Source organism: Tripterygium wilfordii, chromosome 2 (genome assembly GCF_013401445.1).
Source record: "Tripterygium wilfordii isolate XIE 37 chromosome 2, ASM1340144v1, whole genome shotgun sequence".
Lineage (NCBI taxonomy): Eukaryota > Viridiplantae > Streptophyta > Magnoliopsida > Celastrales > Celastraceae > Tripterygium > Tripterygium wilfordii.
In genome coordinates, this window is record NC_052233.1 from 10,524,015 (window position 1) to 10,544,521 (window position 20,507).

Consider the following 20,507-nt stretch of genomic DNA (forward strand, 5'->3'; position numbering starts at 1 on the left):
GGGCCATTGATTCAAAATTCAATGGTCCAAATTACAATTATCATTATAATATATTTAAGTCATTAGTAATAAGAAATTTTTAAGAATAAAAGATTATAATTTTATAATTAAACTTGTAAATTTGTACATTTGTAAAACTTTAACTTACTTAACTATATTTTATATTTAATATTTATAAATATATAATTTCGGTCGGTTCGGTCGGTTTGTCTTGATAAATAAAAAACCGACCGAATTTTCGGTTTTTTTAACCTAACATAACCGATCAATTCGGTTTTCACTTACATGTATTATATGAACCGCCCAATCGATCGGTTCGCTCGAGCGGTTCGGTTTTTTCGGTTAATTTTCACAGCCCTAGTCGGTGATGACTGGACTTTGGTCGGGTTGACCAATTGCTTCATTTCAGTGGTTAGTTCATCGAAAATGATGGCCGGACAACCAACTTTCGGTTGTCAACATCAAGGAAGAAGAAGAGAGAAAATGGTGAGGAAGAAGAAGCCTAGCGCGTGACAATAGTTCTCAGGATCAAAAATTTTGGTAAATTGCTAGACTTTTTTTATCTAAAATTTTCTTTAAGTTATCCTTGTTGGAATACAATTTATTTTTGTCCTTATGTGTAAGTAGCAATGCTCTTGGTATTATGTTTACAGGTTCCGCTTAGGCAAATACACAAATCAATTAGTATTCTCCATTAGTATCAAGTTGCAGAGCTTTTTGTTGTATTTTGTAAAGATGGTGGTGTTACTGTTGTTGATGTTTGAAGTTTGTGTTGGAAAAAAACACCAAGGTTGAATGTGAATAGACTTGGTATACAACTCAAGATATCATGGGCTGTTGAAGTTCCTATTTACAAGGTCAACCAAGCAGATTTCGTGGGATACATGGTCGTCGACGCTAGCTATATTAGCCGGATCGAGCTCATTTTCAAATGGTAATCGTGATTTCATAAAGCTTTTTCGGCGATTCAAGTGATAATCCACTATCGGTGATGACTGGGCTTTGGAGTCAAGGTTTGTTGGAGAGTAGGTCCATTAAATCAGCAACAAACCTGATTTTTTGGGTCAATTATTGGGCTCTATCACTATAAATAGAGCCTCCCATTAACCCAGCAAAACGAACCTGAATTAATCCTCCATTCTCTACACATTGCTATTCGTTTTCTCTATGTTCTTCCAATTGGAGTGTCTATGTTTTCAAAGCCTTCCTCTTGTTATATTCTTGAGTTCATACCTGAGAGTACCTTTTGAATTGGTTCGATAGTACTGCTTGTTTTGAAGTGTCTCTAACAAGCGGTGATCACCTTAAGGAGTTCATACCTGAGAGTACTTTTTATGTTTTATTTTAAATGTTTAATCTAATGGTGAAAATGGATTTCATAAATCATATCAATGGTGAATATTAATAACAGAATTTTTAATATATTAAATATTAAATTGTAGATATATGTGTGAGTAAATTGTAGATATTAATTTATTTATTTTCCAAATATAAAACACAATAAAATAAAACCAATTTCCAACCGATAAACATCGGTTGGAAAATAATATGTAAAATAAAATAAAAATAGTTTCCAACCGAACTAATCGGTTGTAATATTATTCGTTAGTTAAAAAAATAAAAAAAAAATTTCCAACCTAATATTCGGTAGGAAATCTTTTTAAAAAAATTTTTAAAAAAACTTTTTTTCCAACCACACTATCGATTGGAACGACGGTTGGAAAATTTATTTTTCCAACCGATGTTCAATCGGTTTGAAAATCTTGATATAATCCAAATCGGTTGGAAATCGGTGGGAAATTCGGTTGGAAATTCCAACGGAAACAATCGGTTGGAAAAAAGCGGTTGGTAATCCGTGAAATTCTTGTAGTGTAAAGGAGTGTTGTATCTTGGGAGGTGTTAGTTCGAAGAGAGTTAAGACACCTGTGGCTGGGCGCAGTGGTGGAGATAGGCGGGTGGAGTGGGGTCAAGTGACCCCACTCAATTTTTTTTTAAAAAAAATTAATATATGTAATATTTTATTTGTTATTTGTCAAATTGTAATATGTTTGTTTTTATGACTATGATTATTTGGGTTATTTTAACTAATATCATTTTGTCCTCTTAATAGGTTATTTTGGTATATAATTGTTTATCATTATAGAAAGTGCGACTCCAGTGACAATCCATCCTAACTCCGCCACTGGCTGGGCGTAAATCACCTTAAGAAGATTCGGTTATACCATACCTCACTCCATCCGATCAGTCATCAAAATTTTTTGTATTTCGTAAATGTGCTCTTGTCTTAAATTGTTTAATAAATTGATTATTGTTTCATGTGCTTGTATGTGCTTACAGTATTTGATTCGATGAAATGAAAGAATGCATGCAGCCTGTGCACGTGTATGATCATTATCAAGTTGATATATTCGTAAAGTTTGAACCTCCCTTGACTTGTCAGTGACTTACAGGTCATATGGTTCAAGAGGATTTTCTGTTCACACTTCACAGGCTATTAAGGATGGACCTGGGTTTGTGATTTCTGAAGCCCAAAAGGTGGAAGCCAGCCCAATGCGACTACATAATGTGTGGGCCTGGTCCATCAAGTAACCTTGCAAGCTTCATAATATCCGAGTCTGAAAATGCATCCCATAAAATATATTTTTTTGAAATATCACAGAGAAATATGTTTGTAATTGAAATCGAAATTTAAACACATATATGCTTAACCCAACCGATTATCAACCGAGTCTTCTCTTGTTGGTAATGCAATCCACAATTGTTTTAAGCCTAAGCGCATTTCGGAAAAATAAACCCTAAGCAATTATGAAAAAATCCATGAGAAATAGACGTGGGAAATTGCTTCAAGATCCCATATTTTCAAAAAAAATTGTTTTATGAATACAACATTTATTTGCAAAATAGTGAACTATTGTGTATGGAAAAACCAAAAAAATTTCTACAAATTGAATAAAAGATATTTGTAGCCGTATTTCAAACAATGGCATATCATCACAAATTTCTCTTCTTAATTTTATTATTTTTTCCTCTTTATGAAAGTTATCAAACTGCAATTATTATAATTAATATAAAGAAGAACATATAGTTACACAACAACAATAAGATACGATGAACGAGAGATGACTTGGTTGACAATTGACTAGGTCAGACATTTGTGTGCCCAAAATTCGATTCCCACCATAAAATGTTCATGCTGGAAGCAAGGTAGCCAGGAAATCACTACTGTAAAACACAGCACCACCGTCCATCCTTAAAAATGGTCTTTATTATTGATTGCACTGATCATGCATGCCTTATAATATGGGACTTTACGTAATCCCAAAGGCTAATATTCATTACTACCAGGTTTGCTTCGAATTAGCATAAGTGGGTCATCTAAACTAAGGATGAGATATTGAATGAATTGATCTTACATTATGATATTTTACTATTTTTCTAACCTTTCTACAGAAGATGCGAATTGTAGGAAAAATTAAATTTCCACAACGACGAAGAAATTCTCTGATGTATATCATTTGATAATATAAATTCTTGTTGCATTTAAAAAATATATCTTGGGTTAGAACTTAGAATAATTAGTGGAAATATTAGTCTCATCAATCCAATAATAGCCTTGATTTCATAAAATAAAATAAAACCTAACTCACTTTCGTAGACATCACCGTTACATTTAGCATATGTAACAAACATTTAAACTCCTAAGTCATCTTAGTAGATGAGTTGTAATCTCGTCAGAGTTTATCTCGTTTGATCACACTCATAATATATCTGGTTCTTCTATCAAGTCAAGTATATTTATCTCTCCATTAAGCATGTCTGATTTTATTTGTAATAGTGCTTCGATAATTAATACAGCTGCAATTCATCATTCCAGCCTAAACACTGATTGCATTCACTATCATATATATATATATACATACACTGAATCATATTGTGTAAATTTGTTGAAGTGGGTGTAGGTAGGCCTACATATATAGGTGGCAACAGACAAAACTAGTTGAGTATATAGTTTAGAAATTATCATCATTATCCGACAACAGTTTATTGTCCCTGTTGGGGTTTGTTAGTCGTCCAAGTTTATATATATATAAAAGGGTTGTCTCATTCAAAGTACAAGACAGATCACATATATAGTGTTAATTTCCTAACACTAAGGTAATTGACATCAACCGGTGACTGCTGTGTATCATTATTCTACATCTTTCTTATAAACCTGGATTTTGACGTCTATATACTTCCAAAACAGGGTTGAGATAAGTTCCATACTTCCATCTATCGGTACACATTTTCTATCTTCTATACAATTAATTACCAACCTCAACCTGGATATATTCAAATTAGCAATTATTATATGAGATGGTGGTTGTAAATTGCATGGAATCCTCCACGTGTTCTATCCAATCCAAGATTCAACACTTGTTGATCATCATCGGTGCTTAAGACTTGAGAGAAACCACAATGGTGCACATCTGATGGACATGAATGAGCAAAAAGTGTGTTTTATTGGCCCAACATGGGATTAGATGTGTACAATGATGTAAATTTATTGTCTCCATTTTGTTGGGTCAAGTATGGAGACATGGGACATGGTTGACCTCCATGTTGACTCCAACACATGGGTCCCACTCAATCCACACTCAAGTATTTGCAATGGTAATTTTTTGTTTGGGACAACAAAATGTATTGGAATACGTGTTTTGCTGATACGACTGAATATTTTGTTGATGTGGCTGGACTAAAAAAATATATTGATATAATTGTATAAATTTGCTGACTTTATTTTTGGTGTAATAAAGGTGGAGCACGCACAATATTGATTTTTGTGTAAATGTGAGTGTGTTAGAAGTGAGATCCACATGGGGAGCAAACATGATCCCACCTCTATTACACCAAAAATCAAGCCAACAAATTTATACCATTGTGGTTGTTGTTGTTGGCCCAACAACATCAACAAAATACATCCCCAATATATTTTATTGGCCACGACAAATTTACACCATTGTGGTTGTTGTTACTGCTTAATTAGTGCCAATTTGCACTCGCATTAGCCTCTACCATAGACACTAGCACTAGTCATTACTCAAATTTTGCGAATTTTGCGTACCAACTAGCTAAGTAGTACACTCTGACTCTATAACCATAATTGTGAATAATGATTTTTTTCCTTGGTCTTCCTTCTCACCTATAAAGGGCCAAAGTTAGTATAATGAATTTCCCCATAAAAAGACCATTTTGAGCTAATAGTGTATTGTCAAATTGTTTGATTAAAATGTGTAACAATTTTGATAATTAATTTCTTTTATTTTATAATGAATCGCATACTATCCCTTATGTAATTTATCACAACATATATACAACAATCAACGAAAATTGAACCAAACAATCACAACATGAAATGGTATATATACTTCTCAAATTTTTTACGAAATGGACCCAAAGCCCAAGTTAGTATTAACATTCCATAAAAAGCCCATTTTGATTACTTATTAGGCCCAGGCCCACCAACCTCTCCGCGGCTCCGCCACCTTATAAAGAAAGCGCGTTGCGCTCGATTTGGATTCAAATGAAGCTCCGCAAAAGCCAATAATAAATATTCCACCCCCACTCGCACGCTCGCGTATATCCAAACACCGCCTCCTCATTTCCTTCAAATCTCCATCAACACGGCTTCTTTCTCTCTCTCTATATATCTCCCAATTCCTTCCTCCTTCTTCCTCTCTCTAGAAATTGAAAAGTGAATTCGGAAATGCAGGAAAGTAGTTCACTACTCTCGATCTCTCCGGACAGATCTCCCAGTTTCGACACCTACTCTTTCGGAAAGCTCGCCGAGATTGCTGCCAGAGTCGTTCAAGAATTCGACGATGGAACAGTCTCCGACTCTAATTTCTACGATTTCAGCACCGGGAGTTGTGAACAACCAGAACAAGAAAGTCACGACGAAAAGAACGATAACAACGATGAAGATGTAAGCGATGAAGAGTTTGAGTTTTCAATCGTGAGCAGAGACCGGGAGTTCATACCTATCACCGCTGACGATATCTTCTACAACGGCCAGATCAGGCCGGTCTACCCTCTCTTCAACACAGATTTGATCTCTAACGCGTTGTGCAAAATCAACGAGGAAACCACCACAATTAAAACCAAAGCGACGTCGAATCGGCTGCCCTTACGGCAGCTGTTTAGCGAAGAGCGCGAACTGACATCCACGTCTTGTTCATCGTCGGAGGCGGACGAACTAGACGGCGCGGAACCAGGCACTTACTGCGTCTGGACTCCGAAAAAGGCGGGAGAGTCGTCGCCAAGGATGTGCAAGAAGAGCGGTTCCACAGGTTCGTCGAAGCGGTGGAAGTTTCGAGACCTGTTGAACCGAAGCCACAGCGACGGCAAGGACACGTTCGTGTTCCTGGCATCAATCAATAACAACAAAAAAGCAGGGGAAGCGAAGCAGAGAACACCAGTTTCCAACGCAAAGGAGGCGAAAGGGGGAGTTGAGGAGGAATCTGTAAAACGAAACAGGGCAGTGAAGGAAAGCGAGAAACGGCGGTCTTACTTGCCGTATCGGCAGGACCTGGTTGGGGTTTTCACGAATGTGTATGGGCAAACTCGGAATTTTCGTCGCTATTGAAGCTAAAGGTTGGGACGTTTTTTGGTTGTGTTAATAGATTTTAATTAGTTATTAATTATGTAATATGTTATTGGCAGACAAATCACATGGTTATGGTTTTGGCGATTTATTTAATTAGTTGGCTTTGTTAATAATTTTTTTGAAACGGGGAGAGGGGGGATTCAAACCCTGGTAAGGGTGATAGACATTATCCTTACCATTCCAATTAATGACTAAGGTGTTTTGTTGATAATTAAGATATGCAAATATCACAAACTGATCATATTTTTCATGAGTGGTTTAAGGTATAGTGTGGTGACTAGGTGGGGTAGATCCACACCATAAAAAGGGTATGTTTGCTTTATCAATATGGATCTCATTATTTTTTGTCTTGACTCTCCCAAATATTAAAATGGACGCACACAATTTTATGAGACATATCAACCCATGATTTCACATAAATCATGTGCGTTCATCTGCTATCCCTTTCTCTAGTATACCTTTACTTTCTGGAAGTTTTTACAACCAAGCAAAGGCTGTATTTGCTGAAATTGGTTGAGTATTCTGTTTTGACATTTGGTTTTACTTGTTCAAGATAATTTCAAATTCTTTATTTCTTTGAAGGTGATTCGAAGTTAGGGGAGAAATATTTATACGCAAACTTAGAAAAAAGTTAAACGCCAAAATCACCAGCAAAAGGACGAAATGTTTGATAAAAAATAATAATGAATAGTTTTCACAAAAGTTTGTCGTCAATTCATTGAGAAACCGTCAAAAGTTTGTGCACTACATCACCGGCCTAATATATATGTTGACAATTGGGAAATCTGATTTGCAGTCTAACCATCCGGATTCCTGGAATGAAAGAAATGGCTAACTAAAATACAGAGAAAAAAAAAAACATATACAAAATAGTGCATAGTATAACAATAAAGTCTATAAGTATATACTCTATAGTTGACACAAACGAAAAGGAATATATGGGTGACAAAATTCCGTCCGATCTAGATGATCGAATTTGTCCTGGTCGGATTAAATAAAGTTTGGACACAAGTTATATTTCCAAAATCTAGATAAAAAAAAAACAATTTTGTCCGGTTTAAAATTGAGTGCGGGTTCAAACATATAAATTTTATCCGAACCCTAACTTGTATTAGATTATTATCTGATTTACTTGTCTGAAATTAAATCGATCCGTCTGATTTATTTGTCTGGAATTAAATCAATCCGAATTAGAATCCAAACATATAAATATTTCTTAAATATGTAATGTTTTCTGATCCGAAATCCATTTTTTGACTCCCCTCAAAGGAAAAAGAAAAAAAGTGAGGACTAGTAAAGGGCAGGCCTAGGGTCCCACCACACTTGTACATAATTGGAATTGCAGAGCAGAGATGTTTCTACAATTCTACTTTCTTGTGTATTGGAATTGGATGGGTTAGAGTGGGCCATAGGTCTCTTTATTTTTTCTCAAAATTTGTAATTGAAGTTGAAAGGAAATAAAGGGTGAGCCGGATGCCCAATACGACAAGCATTTTGGGTGGATGATCTATCTGTTGGTCATGATCTATTTGTTTTGACATTCGTCATTTCCACTATTAATTTGGGATTTTGGGAAATGTGTTAAAGGTTTCACCATCTCCCCAATCATACTCTCTCTCTCTCTCGCCTAGTTGGAGGCAAGTGGGACCTTAAGAAGCATATATTGATATTGATACATATAACTAGATGTTAGTATTGGCCATTGGGAAGTGGAAGATGAGACAAAAAGTTTTCCAAAGAATAATTGATTGATTGGGATAATATACCAGCAGAACAGAGGACTAGTGCCCACAAATCGCTCTTGTTGTTCTTAGTGAGTTTTAGTGTCCACTCCTTTTTGTTCTTAAACCCAATTGTGTTCACAATAACAAGCAATTTGTCCCTTCTTGTAAGGACGGAGCCACTAAATTATGTTGAGGGGAGTTAATATTAAAATAATATTACTTTGATCCGTCTGAAAAACTTTGCTGGGATCTTCGGTAGCTCTCAGTATTTTTTTAATGGTTATTTACAATAATATATTGTTTTAAAACCATATTATCGATGGAGATTCATCTTGATATTTGAGAGAGATTGCTTGATATTTCCGTATCAACTCGCCTGGAGTCTAAAACTATCGGTCTCATACGCATCAAATAAGGAAAATGCTCAAGACCTCCAATTTATGACACCCTCATTTACCCCAAATTCATGGTGAGTGCGAATGTTAAATGGGTCTTGTATGTGTATAATCAATGACTATTATAGATGTCACATCTGGGTCATTAATTAATTGGCATTGCTCACCAAATAATTATCAATTCATGCTCATTTGGCTTGCTAAAACCATAACTTCATTCAAGATTCTTACTAGGAAAAGAAAAAAAAAAGAAAAAAAGAAGCAAGAATCAGAGAAAAAAAGAAAGAAAAAGAAAAGAGAAGACTTCAAAGTTGGAATATGATTGAGACATAGCAGAAGGGTTGGGCTACTTCACAATTCAGTCTTTCTTTTACTTTCTTCTGGGGCATACAATACAACCCAAATCCTCAAGGGGACCCTTCCATGATTTGCGCAAGCCCCTTCTCCACACATTATCATCTGCTGCTTGGTTTTAAAACAAAAGCTGCAGCCAACAAGATGTCATGTAGGACTCAGTTTCTCTTTTCTTTCCTGGAAATTAAAAGTTGCGTTTTCTCACAAATTCTCTACTTAATTCAAAATACTTCACTGTGCTTGACGTTTCAAGAGTTTCTTACAATGCACAAAATAAAACCTTACGTCGAATATAGAAGATTCAGCCATTAAATTCTTCATGATGATCACTCTAGAATTCATGCAAAGACGGGACTTAAACCCAAGACTGTTGTTGTAACCAGCAGCGAATTCCCTCGCCCATAAGTCGTAGGTGAATAATTTCCCCCAACGACGGCGAGACAACTAATTCTGTTCTGTGCTTGTCACAACCCAATCACAAGAACCAAAATCACACATTTCACTTCTTATTCTTCTTACCAGAGTAGAAGATTGTGGATTTTTTTTAGTTTTTTTGAAAGTTTAATTTCTCCTATATAATTCCACATAATTCATAATTTATATCAAAAAATTTGTTTATTTTATTTCTAATGCTACATAGGCGGGTTAATTGCCTGAAAATGGAAAAATCTATCCGAGGTACCAAATTGAAAACAAATTTGAAATTTAGATTATTAAGTTAAAAACGTCTTAACATTATGATCAAAACCTTTATCTTAACAGATCTATGAATAAGATTGGGTTTGAGAAAAAAAATTTTGGATTTGAGAACAAGTCTCGTTTTACCTCTGAGCATTTGATGACTGAGTTGGAACATGACAAATCCTTCTACAGTGAGTACAAGTTTTATTAACCCGGTATGGTTCAAATGCAACTTTGATTCTAGTTGTTTCTATTTGCCCTTTTTGGTTTTACTCAAACGCAAAGAAATGAGAGTAAATTCACTTCTTCTTTTTTGGCCGTGCAAAGTCAATTAATGCTACACATTTCATCCTGTACTAGTCATAATGCAGTATAGTAAACACTACAAATATGTTACTAATTAATGAGTCATTCAGTAAAAATATGGTGTACCGGAACTGAAGATGTCTAAAGGTTAGGACTGATGCTAACTAGTTATGGACCTTAAGGAAAAAAAATATTACCTAAAAAGCAAGCTAAACAAAGACGCAACATAATTTTTCATAATCAATAGCTACAGGTTTACAAGGAGAAAGTCCAATACAATTAGCTTTCATTGTTTATTTCAAACAATACTAGCTCATGAAATGAATCGACAAACACATGGTACAAGCATTAACTAGACAAGTTTTTTCCTGTTTCATGTAGATCCAGCATATTGATGGGAGTAAGTTCCATCACTACAAATATCTATTAGATAACTTATCAGCGGCAGATCGGGAAAATTCAATCCAGCTTCACGATGGTTTCTTCTCCTATTCTATTTGTATTTCGCTAGAATTCAATCCAGACCCTTCCCCAATAATCTCCGCCGCACCTCCAGATTCAGATATTTTTGTGACTCTGTGCAACTCATCAGCTGCATCGTCAGGACGGGATGCTGACAGATCATCTGCTGATTGTTCCCTCTGGACAGTTGATTTTGGCCGTCGGATTGCTTCAGCTGCTTCAGCCATCACAACGGAGGGTGGCTGCGGAGGAACCCATGTGCGCTGGACTCGTTGCTCATTAGTTTGTATGCCATAAGCTCCGGCCTTGAGTTCATCTTCGTTTTCTATCTCAGTGATTCTGGCACTCCTTTGCTGCCGCCAGGGCACTGAGCTCTCACCATCCAACTGATAGCTCAGCCCATTGTATTGTGCATTCGAATTCAAGCCTTCCACACTCACTTGAGATTGAAGTACTTGGTTGGAGCTATTTTGGGCCTGACCAACCTCCCAAGGCTATACAAGAAGAGAGAGTATCATCAGACTACGGTAAATGAGGGGCATTCAAAAATTCTTCTTATTCGATAGTTGTCAGATAAACATTGACAGATCCTGAAGACTCGAGAGCACTTCTTTATTAATTTTGCAAAGGCCAATAGTCGAAGAACTTGCAATGAGGAGGACTGTTGCATCAGTAACACTTCTCCTAGTACAGTAGTTCTAATTGTCAGATTTGCAACTGTATTAGCAGTACATGCATATAATGCCCCACTGACAGTGCTGGAATTGAATATTTGAATGTGCGAAATCAAAGAAACATCCCCCTCTATGTAACTGACATGAAGTCCAAAAGTTCCCTTTCTTAAACAGCCACTGAATTTAAAGAGATCAAATATCCATGAATCTTATATAGAAATAAAATGAGGCATGTGTCTTGGAAAGCATACCTTAGTTCTTGGTGCTACACGTGGATTAGGGATTTGCTGGTTAGGGTTAGGAGGTTGATCATTTATGTCCTACATAAGCCACAGAATGACAGGAAATTAGTTGTTTGACCAAACAGAGAGGTCTACCCCAGCATACAAACTAGGAATAAATTGCTTTCTGAAAAAAAAAAAAAATAGAGGTAAATTACTCTAATGTTAGGAGGTTTCTCCCCTCTCTGGACCATTGCCATAATCTGTCAGAGTAAGATAATGAGTAAAAAGTATTATGCCAAATCCAAAGCAATGCTATAACTTGTGTAGGTTACTGCATTCAAAAATTTTGTAGGCCACCGTTTATTGTATCTCCAGCGTCACTACCACAAAATATGAAGAAAAGTCAAACTAACATATGCAGTTAAGACTTCTGAGATGGCAAACAAATCAACTCGCCTCCATTTGGAATAATAAGGAAAACCATATATAGATATACCCTGTGAAATCTAAAAAAAGATTAACTGTAATAAATTATAAGATTCACTACACATTAATTATGTGGATTGCAGCACTTCCAATCTCGGGAAGGCAAGCATGCAAATTCAACTTCCAGCAGAGAAAAGGGATAATTATTGTCACAAATTTCTTCAGATCCAAAGAAGCAGCAGCCACGAATGAAGGAGCAGGATAATTATATTCACAAATTTCTTTGGAACCGATAGGGCACAATTTAGCTGATACACACACCTCTTGGGAATTCTGGACGGGTTTATTGTGTTTCGTCACTCTCTTTCCAATAAGTACTCAGTAATGTGATGCATCAACAGTCACTTTAGTTATTACGGAAGTATCCGTATCTCATACATAAATGAAGGTACCAAATATACAATTCATGGCACTGGATTGAGGATCACAACTAGTTCAAGTGGTAGGATCCCCTCCAGCCAGCCCATGAGGGCAGGGGTTCGGATCCAACACCCCAGATGCAGTGTTGTTAAAGGCAAAAGGCGCACAGCCCTTCAAACGCTCGAGGCGCAATGCGCCCGCCCGAGCTGAAGCTAGGCGCAATATTTTTTAAAAAAGATAAATATATTATATTGGCTAGATTGCAAACATACATGCAATTTCATTTAGTAGAAAAAATATCAAGAACCAAAGATGATGAAAAAATGGATGTCGATTTGTTCTTAATAATGGAACCAATCGAAGGCTGTAAATTTTACAGAGCGCTTTGAAGCTGTAACAATCGAAGGAGCAGTTCAGTTGTATTATACATGAAAAATAATAAGAAAGAGCAGCAAGGAGAGATGAGACTAAGTAGAGGAGAGAGGAGAGACGACAGAGAGACGCTGCAGCAGAGACACGCGAGGGACAGCAAAGTCGATCTAGGTGGCAAAGATGTTTGACTACTAGTCTCTTTAAAATAACATCAAAAAATAGAAGTCTCTTTAAAATCCACCTAACCCTTTTGTCCTAGAACTAGAAGTCTCTTTAAAATAACATTAAAAAAAATAGATCTTAGAAAATAGAAACCCACATGGCCCATTTTCTCCTAGATCTAGAAGTCTCTTTAAAATAAAATTTTAAAAAATCTTTAAAAAAACCCACGTAAACCTCCCTTTTTCTCCTAAGCGCACACCCGACTAGCCTTGCGCCTGGTCTGAGGCGTGCGCCTAGGCCATGCCTGGCTGAAGCCAGGCGATTAAGGCTAGGCGAGGCCCTTAGGCTGCGCCTCACCCGGCGCTCCTAGGCGCGCGCCCGGCCGCCTCGTGACAACACTGCCCAGATGTACACTTAGATTAAAAAAAATCAAGACACAAATTCCAATAGCATTTTTCAGATTGCAAATCATGATGAAGGATTGCAGAAGAATTAATTAAGGGCAACACCAAAACTTGAATGCATCAAAGTTTAAAATATATATCAAGCGAAAATGAAATCAACCAGTTACCTTGTAACTCCAACAAGGCAGTTAGTATTGTTTCAAAAGCCAAGGCTGTTTTTCGAGTTTTTCTCACTTTCCATTTTACCTAACTTGAGCGAGTTCATGGGTAATCTTCCATATTATTTTTGAAGCTGCACTGCGAATCTGCGATACAGTTACCAAATCCTATGGCAATTCTAGACTGTTAGCATTACGGTTACCTTGTAACCATAATGAAATCAACCAGTTACCTTGTAATTCCAACAAGGCAGTTAGTGTCGTTTCAAAAGCAAAGGCTGTTTTTCGAGTTTCTTTCCCCTTTCGTTTTACCTAACTTGAGCGGGTTCATGGGTAATCTTCCATATTATTTTTGAAGCTGCACTGCGAATCTGCGATGCAGTGACCAAATCCTATGGTAATTTTAGACTGTTAGCATTACGGTTTCCATTTTTGCATTAGCTATGAATATGGTATGATATTTGAAAGTAAATGACAGTGTCACGCCCTCACTCACATTCCTGGTTGATAACATCTTCTGCCCATTGATGCAAAACAATTAAACCCTTTCTACAATCTACATTTTTTCCGAGGAATCAGCTCACCGATACGGTGATATGCATATTTAAAATAACAGAGTTGCACATGTTTCCATCATAAATGAGCAAACTAAAGAAAAACAACTACAAAGGAAACATGAAAATGACTGACCTCCATGTATGATTTTGGGTGAGGTGCAACAGAGGGTTCTGTAGAAGCAGGTGAGGAGGAAGGCCTCACTGTAGAGGACATTAATGAAGATTTCATTATTAACATTAAAACTGACACTACTGTAAAAGGTTGAAAACAAAGAACCAATAACTGAAATTCAAGGAGCAACCTGAGCGTGAGTTAACATCCGCCTCGCCATTCGCATACGTGTGCTGCAAGAAATATAAATTAGTAAACCTCTAACTTAGGTTTAATCGACAGAGTAATCAGTACCTGAACTATTTTCAACTAACCTTTGAACTCATGTTTGAGACTCCATGATCTTCCTCAAAAACAGATGCAGTTCCAGGTTTATTTGCTTGTCCTGACAAATAAAGGATAATAGACTCAGAACAACGCGTTACCAGAAGCAAAAGAGATGGTCACAGACTCCACATTTCATGGCCTTTAACCGCTAAGCATGTTGTGGCCCCTCATCATTATTTCCAGGCAATATTAGTGTCAATAGAAGCAAGGAAGTGGTCAGGAGGTAAAACAGATACAGATGATCACAAACTTCTAAGCCAAAATGGCCAACTTTACAAACAATTTTCCACAGAATGGAATCATGAACAAACAGGTGCTAGGTATTAAAATTTAAAAACTCCCTTTCTTTGAAGAAGTGATACTTAAAGGTCAATGAAACAGAATTTTGAGATCACTTACATTTCTAGGGATATCCTAAACCAATGAGTCTTATGATCACACTACCCCCGAGCAAAGAAAAAGAGACAGAGAGAGAAACCCAAATAAGGTGAAGACTGAAGACAACTATTATAATCTTAAATTGTTTTCTATTTTTCTTTCCCAATCAATAAAGAGCAAGAGCAACCCTTTCACTGGACCTCAAGGTCCCACGCCATGCAACCCCCATTCAGAACAAATTGAAATCCTAAAACAAAGTGCTACAGATATAGGCAGTCAGAAGTCTACAGCAAGAAAAACAAAATTTAAAAGCGAAAAACAAAGAAAGCCCGACAGAAAACATATCAACATATCTGATTGTGATGATATAGAAGTATTCTCTACCTTCCAACTTCCGTATGGCAACACTCATAGACTTCATTTCCTTTACTTGCACATCTAAAAGATTCATAAATTCCTCAAAGTATCTCTTATCTGTAAAGGACAAGCCAAGTTTCATAAATCAAATGAATAGTTGCTCATCACTAAATAATTCCAATGGATCAAAATAAGGATTGAAAAGATAATAGGAATTCTTGCATCAACAAGTCACGTGACAGAATAAATTAAATTACCATAACAGTTCTACCTTCATTTTTGGAACTTAGCATTTCCTGGCTTGCCTTTGCCACATCAGCCGCAGCAGCTGCAGCAGCTTTTGCCGCCGCCGCCGTTTCTTCTGCCAAACTTGGTTTTGCATTTATTTTTTTCGCAGGATCATCATCTTCCTCCGAGACAACATTACGTATCCAAGATTTCAACCTGGGTACCAGAGCATTCTATACAAGGAATGCGTTATCTTTCTCTTAACTACTTTCGCATGATTACATGTTAACAAATTTTAGCATGTGTTCGTGCTAAATTTTTTAAGAAAGAAGAATATGGTACATAATAGTTAATACTATACAATAAAAACAATGGAAATATAATATAATATAATATAATATAATATATATATATATATATATATATACACACACACACACACACACACACACACACACACACACACACATAAAAGCAGTATGAAATATCTAACAGCTTAGTAGAGAGGAAAGATTGCTCATTAATACCTTAATTAAAACGGCTGTTCCAGCTCCTGAAATTGCCAAGACGCCAACGGCAAGAATAGCATGATACCAGTGAAACCGAGACTGCACTAAGGCCCCCACTGAGGAAACGACACCAGTTGGTGAAGCTGCTGCAGGCTGCAGAGTTTGCATTGGGGATTGTGGCTGATAGTTTAAAGTTGGCTTAACCTGTCCATCTGTTGATGCAATGGTAGACGACATAGAATTAGGTACAAAATTTTCATGCAATCCAAGTCCTAGTCAAATCCAAGTACCACCATGAACTCTAACCATGGATTATAATTTGCTTACCTTGGTTTGTACTAGCTGCCTGAGAACTAGAAGGTGGGTCCTGTAGGTCGCATAAAATTTGGTGCAAAGAGACAAAAGGTTAAAATGTATTTAAAAAATAAGCTTCTCAGAAGCAATTGAATGGAACTATAAGGCAAAAGGTGTTTTTTTAAAAAAAAAAACTTGCTTACAGGAACACGTCGAAAAGCTTCATCTATCTCCTCCTTTGTAAGGCCTTTCTTCTCAAGAAATGATCGTCTATACATAACAGGAGAACCCCTGACCTTTGGATGAGAGAGAAATTTTACAGCATTCTGCACTTGGTCCTCCCGCATTGGTTCTGAGTTCACAAACACAGATGCTGTAGAACTCTGTTTGGTGTCCTCTGTGCTTGCATTTTGCTGAACATCGTATTTGGGCTGTAAAGTATCTGTAACTCAAGTTGAAAAGACAGGTTAATTATCTTGGATGCACAGTTTTTACGCACTTCAAAGATTAAGAAGAGCAAACGATTCAAGCATCCTGAAGCCGGATATGGCCCCCATTACCATCAACCAAAAAGAAAAGCAACTTCTAGTCAGCTTTGATCTCTAATAAATATTAAACATAATTTTATTGCACAAGGAACTTGAGTGTCAATGTGTGTTATCACACTGGCGAAAGTGTTTTAAAGCCTTCTCACTTGTTACTAAGTTTCCAGTTTTAAATACCATATTTGCTTTGCTCCCCCTCGTAGTCATTGATTTTTCTTCCATGTGTCTCCAAAATTTCAAAATCCTCAAGGTACATAAAGTTCAGAATACTTCTATTGCTCTACCACTGTTCAGTTTTGTGTAATCAAAACATAATGATCTACAAAGCAATAATAAGAAATACTCAAATCATTGCAAACTTATTAAGTGGACAAGATTGACATATTAGGTTACACTTCCTTTCATGCTTTGTTTTGGAACAAATTGGCGTACAGCAAGGTCAATTGCGAGAGCTATGGAGTTGTGAAAACCCTCGAGTATACACCTTTACTGCAGTTAAATCCATAAATCCAAATACAAACACAACAAATGAAAGACATCGTTTACCCTATCTAGAAACCGATATTCAAAATGAGAGAGAAACGAAAGAGAAATTTTAGCTTAAAACTCGAAAACCTACTATATTGCAAGTCAATTTCCTTCTCATCCAGCTTTCTCATTTTCAGAGAAACCAAAAAGAAATATACAGAACAAACAGAATATGCAACCCGTGAATTAAGAAAAGAAACACATAGAGAACAGAAATCGCACCTTGATTTTGGGGTTTATCGTCGGCGGGATTTGGAGGAGGCGATGACTGAGTAGCCATTATTGCTCACCTCCGTCGACTGAATTTCAAGCCCTAATCCAAAAGAGGCAATCAGTGAGAGGGGAGAAGCAAAGAAAATAAGAGAAACTGAAGGGGGAAAAACAAATATCGATGATGATGTCAGCCGTAGATGTTGCTCATCTCGAATGGTGTGCTCGTGAGAACTGCCAAAAACAGGGTGGATAATCAGGTCCTGTGTCTCTCTCTCCTCTGACCATGTTTCGTAGTATCATGAATGCATGGGCTGATGTTCGGCTTGGCCCACATACGGCCCAACCCAACTAAATATACTAAATGGATTGAAATGAATGCAACTCAACTTAGGGCACTTGCAATGGTTGGTGGGTAAAATGTATTGGAAAAGGTGTTTTGTTGATGTTGATATTGATGTGAATGAAAATGTATTGTCTCTTATCATTGTACAATGGTGTTAAATAGATATTAGCTTGAGTTGTTAATTTTGGTGGCAAATGTTTGAATAACATACAACAATATATATACTCTTGAAAATGATTTTCTATTAAATTACATTAAACCTCAACACTTATTTTAATTAATAAAATTTTACATCAAATAAATACAATATATTTTTAAAAAAAATAGTAAATGATGGAAGAAAATGTTTTAAAAAAAAAATGTAAATGACGACATCTACATTTGTCTTTCTTGTATACATGCCTCTTTTGTCTATAAATATCCTATACACTCAATATTTTGAGCAGAGCCAAATCAAATCCCCATTCTACTTCAAGAAAATTCCATTTATTAAAGTTATCAATAGATAACAACGACTGGAGATTTTTCTCATAGAAGGTGGAGTTTCTTTCGTCGAAGAGCCAACATTGTTGAGGAGGAGTCGAGTGATGATTCAGATGAAGATTTGTATGCTTTTGAGTAGCAGGAAATACAAAATGCTACTCAAATGCTTACCATGATGGTATCATCTGGTCCCTTCCAACCAAGGACGCATTAACATTCATAGAGATCGCGAGATGGCTCACAATGATTTTGTGCAAGATTACTTTGCACCAAATTGTACTTATCCTCCTCATATGTTTCGGCGAAGATTTCGTATGTGATGGGAATTATTTCTAAGGATCAAGGACAATCTAGAAGCTACAGACACCTATTTTCAGCGTCTTCCTGATTGCATCGGACGACTGGGTTTATCTGCTATTCAGGAGATGATGGCCGCACTAAGAATTCTTGCATATGGTGGTCCAATGGATAGTCTTGATGAATATATCAAAATTGGTGAGTCAACTGCGAAGGTAGCGCTTACCAAATTCTGTGAAAATATTTTGGTTTTGTACAAGGATCAACATTTGAGGACACCTACCATGAATGACACTATGCACCTAATGGAAGAAAATGCAGCAAGGGGATTCCCTGGCATGATAGGATCACTTGATTGCATGCACTGGGAGTGGCATGGGTGTCCTTCCGCCTAGAAGGGTCAATACCTTGGTCACACTAGATCTGCTACGATAATCTTGGAAGTAGTGGCATCGTATGACTTATGGATTCGGCATGCATTTTTCGGTATGGCTGGTTCCCATAATGACATTACTGTATTACGACACTCTCATATTTTCAACGATTTCATAAGAGATTGCACGCCAAATGATCCATTCATTGTCAATGGGTCCGTTTACCTCACGCCTTATTATCTAACGGATGGAATTTATCCGCGATATGCTACACTAATGCAATCATTCCTTCATCCGCACACACCTGTGGAACAAGTATTTGCAAGAACACACGAGAGTGTTCGAAAGGATGTCGAGCGTGCCTTTGGCATTCTACAAGCTAAATGGGGCATCACAAAGGGACTAATCTGTTACTATAAGACTTCTGAGCTTAAGAAAATTATGCTTACATGCATCATTTTACATAACATGATTATTGACGATTAGAGGCATATTGATATCGATCCATGGATGCCTCCGTCCGATGAGGTTGTATCCGCCATTGACACCATTACAATCCCAGAGGTTCTTGCACACTACATTCACTCGCGTATGGAATAGGCACGTGATGACCAGATCAATGCAAGTCTGAAAATGGATTTGATGGCTTATATATGGAGTTTACATGGCAACCTTCAAATATAATATGTGTACTCCTTGTAACCAGCAACTCAGCTGGAACCAGTCTGGTCCTAGTCAGGAATCTACTAGCTTTGAAGCATGAAAATGAAATATTGACCATAGATATCAAAGCAATAAGATTCCCTACATCAATAATTCTCTTTCACAACACAACAAAACATCTACTCAATATAGAACAATCATATCAAATACAGAAATATTCCAAATGAATAATATCCAACGTGAATCACATTCCAAATAAATAAAATTCACAATAAACAGATATGAGTATTTGAAATACAAAGAATAAAACATCCAACCATCTGAATTGCATGCTAAAGTAGATAGGGGCCAAATTAATAATACGCAAACTCGATTTCCAAGTTACATCTAGCTAGTGTCATCGTCAGAAGTATGTGTCTCCCTCTCCCTCTCGAGCCAATGGTCGTCCGACATCCTACATGTATTCATTGTCACAGATAAGATAAAGAAACATTTTGGCTATAAGCTGGTCGCTATTAAATTTTTTGGCAAAACAATCATGAATAAGAGATAAATAAATGAAACCACAAATTCATGGTCGTCCTTTTAAGAACTTTAGTGCCAGGCCCCCACCCCTTTCTCTATTGTCTAGACAACATATGCATGTACATATATACAACATCTCGCGATAATATAATTAAGATAAAGAACTTTAGTGTTAGGTCCCCAACCCTTTCTCTATTGTCTAGAAAACGTGTGCATGTACATATATACAACATCTCGTGATAATATAATTAAATAAAGAATTTGGAAAAGCATACTATAGAGAACTATTTGTCCGATGGTTTTAGTACAATGAATGGAACAAACCACTCAAAACCTAACACATAATTGAAGTTGATAGAATATCAT

General features: G+C 36.7%; 3 protein-coding genes across 4 annotated transcripts; 2 read left to right on the top strand and 1 right to left on the bottom strand.

The window, feature by feature from the left end:
- The first annotated feature begins 5,485 nt into the window (after positions 1-5,485).
- LOC120016600 lies at positions 5,486-6,759 on the top strand. The gene has a single exon (XM_038869448.1). The coding sequence runs from the start codon at positions 5,747-5,749 to the stop codon at positions 6,623-6,625; it is 879 nt and encodes a 292-aa protein (XP_038725376.1). The 5' UTR covers positions 5,486-5,746; the 3' UTR covers positions 6,626-6,759.
- Positions 6,760-10,316: 3,557 nt separating this feature from the next.
- Positions 10,317-17,707, bottom strand: LOC120016530 (peroxisomal membrane protein PEX14-like). Of its 2 annotated transcripts, XM_038869350.1 has the most exons (12): positions 17,466-17,707; positions 16,374-16,612; positions 16,204-16,243; positions 15,895-16,088; positions 15,411-15,600; positions 15,167-15,256; positions 14,392-14,462; positions 14,268-14,310; positions 14,099-14,166; positions 11,682-11,726; positions 11,494-11,562; positions 10,317-11,062 (listed from the first exon to the last, which is right to left on the bottom strand). In XM_038869350.1, exons 1-12 carry the CDS (start codon positions 17,521-17,523, stop codon positions 10,595-10,597), a joined length of 1,575 nt encoding a protein of 524 aa, XP_038725278.1. In that variant the 5' UTR covers positions 17,524-17,707; the 3' UTR covers positions 10,317-10,594. The 2 variants fall into 2 exon arrangements, with proteins under 2 accessions (XP_038725278.1, XP_038725284.1); XM_038869356.1 differs by lacking the exon at positions 11,682-11,726.
- On the top strand, positions 17,654-18,974 carry LOC120011156. Its single transcript, XM_038862225.1, has 3 exons — positions 17,654-17,713; positions 18,305-18,405; positions 18,620-18,974. The coding sequence occupies exons 1-3, from the start codon at positions 17,654-17,656 to the stop codon at positions 18,972-18,974; spliced, it is 516 nt and encodes a 171-aa protein (XP_038718153.1).
- The last annotated feature ends 1,533 nt before the right edge of the window (positions 18,975-20,507 follow it).

Excerpts from the sequence above, each read along its gene's own strand:
- LOC120016530 (XM_038869350.1), bottom strand. The coding sequence starts at position 17,523 with ATGGCTACTCAGTCATCGCCTCCTCCAAATCCCGCCGACGATAAACCC. Across the intron at positions 16,613-17,465 it reads CGATAAACCCCAAAATCAAG|ATACTTTACAGCCCAAATAC; the intron begins GTGCGATTTCTG and ends CTTGAGTTACAG. Across the intron at positions 15,257-15,410 it reads GCTAAGTTCCAAAAATGAAG|ATAAGAGATACTTTGAGGAA; the intron begins GTAGAACTGTTA and ends TGTCCTTTACAG.
- LOC120016600 (XM_038869448.1), top strand. The coding sequence starts at position 5,747 with ATGCAGGAAAGTAGTTCACTACTCTCGATCTCTCCGGACAGATCTCCC.
- LOC120011156 (XM_038862225.1), top strand. The coding sequence starts at position 17,654 with ATGTTGCTCATCTCGAATGGTGTGCTCGTGAGAACTGCCAAAAACAGG. Across the intron at positions 17,714-18,304 it reads AAAACAGGGTGGATAATCAG|ATAACAACGACTGGAGATTT; the intron begins GTCCTGTGTCTC and ends AGTTATCAATAG. Across the intron at positions 18,406-18,619 it reads GATGATTCAGATGAAGATTT|GATCAAGGACAATCTAGAAG; the intron begins GTATGCTTTTGA and ends ATTATTTCTAAG.